The 8,343-nt window shown below is 35.7% G+C and overlaps 1 protein-coding gene across 1 annotated transcript; it reads left to right on the top strand.

Moving 5' to 3' along the window:
* Nucleotides 1–1,381: 1,381 nt before the first annotated feature.
* Nucleotides 1,382–2,805, top strand: LOC110036287 (protein RETICULATA-RELATED 3, chloroplastic-like). The gene has a single exon (XM_020740695.1). The coding sequence runs from the start codon at nt 1,476–1,478 to the stop codon at nt 2,547–2,549; it is 1,074 nt and encodes a 357-aa protein (XP_020596354.1). The 5' UTR covers nt 1,382–1,475; the 3' UTR covers nt 2,550–2,805.
* The last annotated feature ends 5,538 nt before the right edge of the window (nt 2,806–8,343 follow it).

The raw sequence follows: 8,343 nt of genomic DNA, 5'->3' as shown, positions 1-8,343 counted from the left end.
TTGATACTTTTCTTACGCAATGAAGGGAGCTAACGCGCGTAATGGTATTAAAGAAATATATTATAGGTTTATAATGATAGGAAACTTAATTAATCCACGTAAAAAATATTTTAAATTAAACATTGCACATTTTAGTGGAATGCCATTGTTAAGTTAGAACAGCTACTCAAATGAATAGAAAATTCTCAAGAAAACTTTGGGGCATTTACTTGCATACCCCACAATTCGTATGTCCGTATTTACATATCTAACATCTAAAGTCAAAACCTTAACATCACATTAAAAATATTACTATTAGTAGTTTCTTAAAAGTGAAATACATATCTGCATGCATAGATTTATAACATCAAAATAATAGCGCGGCAGAACTGTGTAAATACATAAGAATTATGTGGTATAAGAATTATGTGGTAAGTATGTAAGTTTCCCTAAAATTTTATGTTACTGCTTAGGGAAAAATTATTACGTCCGGACTCCGGACATATAGATACGCCCGGAGTCCAATGAATCACTTGTACATGGAGCTGACAGAAAAAAAAAAAAAAACTCGTTTTCTTAAGATCCTGCCCAAGAAATATTCCTCCCGTGTTATTCCGTGTTATTCAGGTGTTATTGTGTTATTATAACACCGAGAATATTCCCAGAACACAATAATACATGAATATAACCACAATAATACTTGAATACCGCAGAATAATAAGGAGGAATATTCTCTTGCGCTAGAACATTTTTTTTTTTCATCACCTTCACGTAACATGATTTCATTGGACTCCGTACGTATCTACGTCCGGACTCTAAATATCATGCTAGGTGTGTTTTCAAAACGTCACCGCACCAAATAAGCTGTCTCAAACGGACCGATTGAGTTTTTTGTCGAGCAACTTATTAAACCTTACACGAGCATGTTCACAAGTGTAAATGAACAATTGAGTCAATCCTCAAACTTCTTCATTTCTACCTATGGTTTTAAAATTTTATTCAAACTTGATTACTTATTAAATTATAGATGAGCATGCATTTAGAATATTTTATTTATGGTAAATTTTTGCTGTCAAGCTAATTTTTAACAAATTATTTTTTATTTTGTAAACACATATAACATCTTTCATCACTTCTGTTTTTTTTTTTTCATATAAAACCTCTATTATTTGATAGAATAAAAAATTCATGAACAGTAATTGATCAAATTTATCATGTTTTTAATTATATTTTGTAAAAAATTACAATAGCATTCTCCCTTATTAAATTTTAATTATATTTTGTAAAAAATTACAATAGCATTCTCCCTTATTAAAAGATTTTGAAATTGTCCCAAAATTTATCCTTTCCTTCACATAAACAACTGCTCCGATCTTTAAGTATAATTTTCAGTCTGATTACATGGCAAAATGCGATAAGCGGAAAAAGACGCACGCGGTTCAGTATTACGCATTATAAATGAACTGCCATTCCGCCGTGCCGGCGGAGTCGACGCCATGGCCGCCGAGCTCCGCCTCTACCCTATCTCTTCTCCGGCATCCCCACCGCCCGGAATCACCCGCTGCCTACTCGTCGGAATTCGTTTCCAACCATTCTTCTCTTCTAGTGCACCCCTTCCCTTTCCCGCCGCACTTAATCTCCTGGCTAGATCCTCAGACCGTCACCTCTATCGAACCTTTCTTTCAGGAGGCGGAAGTCCCGGCGGACCTCGCCACCGCGGCGGCGGTTACGGCGACGACAATGGATTTCACGACGAAAAGCCCGAGCGATCAGATTCAGTAGGCCCAATAGGGCTTTTCATCAATGGCTGGCGATCAAGGGTTTTGGCTGATCCTCAGTTTCCTTTCAAGCTTCTGATGGAGGAACTCATTGGCGTCAGTGCCTGCGTGTTAGGTGACATGGCTTCCCGTCCTAATTTCGGCATTAATGAACTCGATTTCGTGTTTTGTACCCTTGTTGTCGGCTCTATTGTTAACTTTGTTTTAATGTACCTCCTTGCTCCTACGGCCGCTGCCTCCTCTACTGCGGCTGTCGTCACCTCCCTCCCGAGCTACATGTTTGAGTCCGGGCCCTTTTCCCTAATGGACCGAATCGGCACTTTCGCCTATAAGGGCGCCACGTTTGCTGCCGTCGGCTTTGCGGCTGGGCTTGCTGGTACGGCGATTGCGAATTGGCTGATCGCGTTGAGGAAGATGATGGATCCAGAGTTCGAAACACCTAATAAGCCGCCGCCGACGGTGCTAAACGCGACTACTTGGGCGCTGCACATGGGATTGAGTAGCAATTTTAGGTATCAAACGCTTAATGGGTTGGAGTTTGTGATGGAGAAAGCGGTTTCGCCGGCGGCGTTCAAGACTTTGGTGGTGGTTATCCGATGTTTGAACAATGTTCTCGGCGGGATGTCATTTGTGATGCTCGCTAGGTTGACAGGCTCGCAGAAGGTGGCGATAGAGGAGGAGAATATGGTACAGAAGGAGAGGTTAATGCGAGATCGTGCGGTGGTTTTGACGGCATCTTCAGAGGATGGAGAAGCAGAGTTGCAGAGTAACGAGTCTCGGACAAACAAGTGAGATTTTTACTGCTTTGGTTATCAGATTCTCTTGAACAGTAAAACATATGCAGTTGTGTATGTCTACTTTCTATATTCGAGTAGGAAGTGGAGGGTTGAAGCTGCAATGTAAACTTTTAAATTTTTTTATTTTAAAATTTTGTGAGGCTCCATCATCATGCTTAGAATTTTATTGATAATTTGATATAATCCTGATGTTGGCTGATTTTATTAACATAATTATAATCCCATCAAGTCGTTTTTTTTGTGTTTTAGCTTGGGCAATGTAGCAAGACTCCGAACTTGGGTGTTTTAGCTTGGGCAATGTAGCAAGACTCCGAACTTGGGGTTTGCCTTTTTTTTTCAATCTAGTTTTTTTTTTTGGACTGAATAAGTTCTTTCTACTTTTAATTAAAATTTTGCAAATTCACTCGAGATTGCAGAGTTTCTAAACCGGCTTAACACTGTCGGTTCTAGTTCTCATGAGTAAAACCGAGATGGTGGTCATCGTGCTTAAACTTCTATTTGCAATACATTTTTTTAAGTGTGACGTATTTACCCTGTTTTTCCTTTATTACCCAAAGATTTTTGAGATTCTTAGCACAATCCTTCATTAGGAAAATTTGATACTCTTTGATTGTAACTTCTTTTTTAATTTCTTGCTTGGCATGCTACATATTATGACACCAGCGATGACATTGTCAATGCTTAGAATTTTCACTATTATTTGACTCAAGTGAACCAAGTTGTAATATGGACCTAAACCATGACCAAGGAATAAAAAAAAAAAAGGTGAACCAACTTTCCTATGCAAATGTAAGAAATTGTTTTTTCAGAATTCATCAAAATGAAGCCAGAGATAAGTTGCCAAAAGAACACTTTGACTCGGTTTTGACCTCAGTCGACAGAAGGTATACCCAATTAGTGATACTCAACTCATAACTGACCATTAGTACCTGCTTGAAGTGCTTAGCAATAGAAGCCATCTTATATGCTTGTATCAATGGAGAATGCTTCATGACTAGTTATGTCTTATGTCTTGGAACCTTATAGCAATGTAATAGCTATAAAGCACATCACATAACGACAATCCTGACTTCGCACTTCTATGTATTTAGGCTTAAGGCTTATCTCACTCTCTCTCTCTTCTGCGCGCTGCTGCCGCCCCGCCTCATTCTCAAAGCTTGGGTAGTCTGACACTCTCACTTGGCTTAGTTCAATTGAGTTCTCTTGCAAGGGTTCTAAAGAGCGTGCAAAAATCCAGTTCAAGTCTAATTAACCTACTTTTGCATCCCTTGGTTAATTTTTAGTAGCTTCAAGTATGGTTCAATTAGCTTCCACCAAAGAATTTAGGATCCAATATTTTCTTATGTGTACTGAGTGTGGAATTATGTTTAAGGTCAGCAAGTAGGTTATGAGCCACAACAATGATTGGGAACAAATGTTCAGGAGTGAGAAACAAAATAACCATGTTAGTTTAAACTAGCGTCAATAGATGAAGGGTTGTCTTACTAAGATAACCCATAAAACTAACATGCATTTCTCACAATCTGCTCTTCATGCTTCAAGCATCAACCATTTCATTGAGATGCGAACCTTGTGCTCCGTCGAACTTGATCTTTCATGAGTCATTTGAAAATGTCTCTTCTAATGTTTTGAAGGTGTGTGCTTCTAACATGACATGCAGACGAAGGCTCGAACATGGTAGTTAATTGAATAATGCATCTTCACTCCAAATAAAGCTCAAGGTGTTGGTGCTTGATTTATGCGGTTAGAAAATTTATTGGAGTAGACATTTCAATAAAAATTAAATTTAAGAGTGCCAGAAGGTGGACTTATGGAGGAGATTAGAAGAGGAAACGGTCATGGTGGATTTAAGGGGAGAGGTAAATATGAGGGTAATAAGACGAATCAAACTACATTTAACAAATATTCTACTTTTTATGAAAATATAAATTATGCAGGGAAAGATTATTGATCTAAGAATAGCAACAGTCAAAATATAAACGGATAGGAATGTTATCATTTTAAGATTTATCATCATATCGAAAATAACTATTACTTGAAGGCTAGAAAACAAGCAATTTTTCGTCTAAAAAAAGTCTTTATTGCCTTAACTCCTGGTGGCCCAGAAGATGGGACTGTACGTATGGTATGTAGAGGCAATTAATGACTGCTATAGATGCAACGTAACGGTGCAACAGAATGCAGAAACATGACAATTATTGAATTTGCTAAAAGAATGCTTAAAGATAAATGGCTACCAAATTTCTATTGGGCAAGAAAAATAAAAATAAATCAGCAACTATAATATTTATGATGAATCATTTTCTATGAGAACATCGAGAGAAAGAACTGGCTACCTTTAAGCCTGATAAGAAGGAAAATCCGTTCTATGTTATTTTAACTTTATTTATCTACATTGTATGCATTTATTCCCATTAATAGAAGACTGAAAGAAGAAAGAAATTGATGACAAAAGGATTGAGAGCAGCTAGATATGATTATTGCGTGCAAGGAAATTCTTGGGGGTAGAATAGGAGTTTAATGCCTTGACTTTGTTTGAAGATCCATCACACGCATGATGGAAGAGTTCTAAGATGAGACATCGGGGTTTCTATATGAAAATCCAAAAAAAAAAAAAGTATGGGACCAAGCCAACTTGAAATAATTCTACCTGTATATATCATAAGTTACAAATGGTGACATTCTACATAATTAACGATAGCATGTGAATCATATAGAAAAGATTCCACAATGGAAGCTAAGAAAAGTTGAAGTTATTGGAGTTGTCTTTAGAGATCATTTGTGATAAGTTGGATCATCCTTTTTTTAGGAGATGATTCGTATCGACCCTTTTTTTTTGTTTATTTTTCTTAGTATTTATCTATCTTTGTTTCTTTCTTTCTCTCAGTCTATTTCTTCTGAAATGAAGGTTGTTTGAGAAGAGAGGTCCAAAAGTGACCGATATAAAGAAAAACACCATTCAGGCAGAAACAATAAAAAAAAAAATGGTGGCGCACACATACCACAAAATTCTTATGTATTTACATGTCTAAAACCCACAGTTTGATATTTACAATTATAACACCTTTGTCTGATAAGCTCATGTACGAAAATGTGTATTTCACATTTAGAACGATAGTGATGATAGTATTTTTTATGTGATTTTAAGTTTGATATTTACAATTATAACACCTTTGTCTGATAAGTTCATGTACGAAAATGTGTATTTCACATTTAGAAAGATAGTGATGATAGTATTTTTTATGTGATTTTAAAAATTTGAGTGGTATACATGTAAATATGAATGTTTTGGCGTTAGATATGTAAATGCACGATAACCATGTGGTTTTTATGTAAATTCCCCTACTGTTTTAATGCTTTTCCATTTGGGTATATCTTATACTTTTATTCTAGCACATTTGCTTGTGTGCTGTTTTGGTATTTGATGATATTATATCTAATCAAGTAAATTATACAATTCAAGTGCGTTAACTTTCAATCACTCACATTTGCATAAATTATTCTAGTGAGCCACTTAAATTATTTGATTAAGTAGTTAATTATTTATTTTTACATATTGTTTGGGTCTTGAAGTAAAATAATTTCAATAAAAGTTCAGAAGTGCTGTGCGCATTTAGTTCCCCCACTTTTGCTGTGCCATATTTTTCGGGAACACCCAGGGTTATATGGTTGGTCTGTATTTTCATCTTCTTGATCTTCTCAGCCTTTTGAAAAAGTCCATAGCATTTGAAAAACTTAATGTATGTCTATACTTAGGTTAGTGAATCAAATCGTAATATGGACATGAGTTAGGATCAAGGAATTGATGAATGGTGAAAAAGCCAGCATTTAGTTCTCCCGCTCATTACTCATAAAAAAAACAAAGGAAGATTTACACGCATACCACTCAATTTCTATGCATTTACATATTTATGTGCATGCTGCGAATAAAGAGATGAAAGCATGGCACAGTAGGACTGAGCTTATATTCATGAAATCTCAATTTCTATCATTTCCTTCCCCTAATATTACCATCCGCAGATCATTGTTGGGCATAGGAGATTTCCTCTGCTAAACTGGCTGCTGTGATTGAATACTAAAAAACTTGAATGATTTTGAAAAATTAAATGAAAAAAAAAACTTAAGGCCCTATGATTGATTATAATTTTTTTTTTTGTTAAGATCGTATTCATATACAAGCTTTGAGCAATAAAATGCACTTCTTTCATGCGTAGGAAAGGGGGCGCGTATGTAAAAGTGAGTTTAGGTGTTAATATGTAAATACATAGGAATTGAGTGGTATGTATGTAATAATGTAAATCTTCCTTGAAAAAATTAAGTAGATCGATTCTCAGATCTCAAACTCATTTTGGCCAGCTACGATCAGGGATTTGCACCTCTTCTTCCATGTTAACTGGATAGGATTTGAAGAACCCTTTTGAGATGACTTCATTGTTCCTGAAGTTTGTAGAAGAATCAATAGACTAGTTAACAGGATAGTATGTACAACATGCAGTATATAATCATATAGGTCTTTCTAAAATCAAACTTAAATATTCCACAAATAGAAATTTGAGGCTATAAAGCCTCTCTGCAAAACAAATCAATATGTTTCAGGAATGATCCACACACAACCAAATTAGTAGGACTTTCTAAACCTCACTTGATCTCTGTTTCTTTCTGCTCCTTAAGAGAGGAACGGACTGGAGGCAATGCTTCTGCTGCATCTGTTTTCTGAGCAGTGGCAGCAGAAGAAGCTGCGACCGAGCTTTGGTTTAAATGTTGACGGTGGTACCTGCACCTGAATGAACCTGGATGAGTGGTTGGAGAGCACACACAGCTTTTACCTCCAGTGAGGCTCGAAAGAGAGTCCGTCGACCCTGATTTCTTCATAAATTCATCTTCTAGATTGACAATGTTTTGGTTCTCCACTCTCATTGCTGTGCTCCTTTATCTCCTGTAGGTAGAGCTTGCAAATTCAACCATGTTTAGCTTCACATAAATTGGGTCCTATTTGAGGATTCGTTTGATTATTTGTAGAAACTAGTTTTGAAAATGATGAGATTTGTTGGATTTTTTTGATTTGGTGGGATGCATTTTTTTAGTAGAGCTCAAATTTAATTTTATGTTCAATTTTATAGTGTTGTATTTACATACATACCACACAATTCCTATGGATTTACATATCCAACACCTAAACTTCAATTTTTACATTGATGACACCTTACCTATGCATGAGAAGGTGCATTTCATATTTTAAAGTTAAAATAATTGTATTTTGTATGTGATATGAAAGATTTGGGTGTTATAAATGTAAGAAGTAAAGTTTAGGCGTTAGATATGTAAAAACATAATAAGAATTGGGTGGTACGTATGTGAATGCCACCATTTTTTTTCTTGTTCCCATTTATGATAGACCAAGACAATCATGGACGATACAGAGTATCTATGTAAGATGTGTCTGTAAATAAAAATAGAGGATATGAATATTCATTGAACATAATATTATAATATAATAAAATGTTGCGTTCAATATATGCATGTATTTTAAAAGGATTAACGGCATGATACAATTTTTGCACATTCTGTAAGCATGAAGAGCATATTTACATTATCTTTTACATGAGTAATAAAAAAATTCAGTATCGAATTAGTGCTAAAAAAAAGCAACTATAGTGTTCATTGCCTTACTCCAATGCTACAAAAGATGCTAAAGTGCGTATGGAATTTAGAGGCAATGAACGACTGGCTACACGATGCAACATAATGGTGCAAAAGAATGCAGAACATGACAATTATTGAAGTTGATA

Source organism: Phalaenopsis equestris, unplaced genomic scaffold, assembly GCF_001263595.1.
Source record: "Phalaenopsis equestris unplaced genomic scaffold, ASM126359v1 Scaffold204631, whole genome shotgun sequence".
Lineage (NCBI taxonomy): Eukaryota > Viridiplantae > Streptophyta > Magnoliopsida > Asparagales > Orchidaceae > Phalaenopsis > Phalaenopsis equestris.
Note: the sequence above shows the minus strand (reverse complement) of the source record. Positions and strands in the feature narration are given on the sequence as shown.

Excerpts from the sequence above, each read along its gene's own strand:
- LOC110036287 (XM_020740695.1), top strand. The coding sequence starts at position 1,476 with ATGGCCGCCGAGCTCCGCCTCTACCCTATCTCTTCTCCGGCATCCCCA.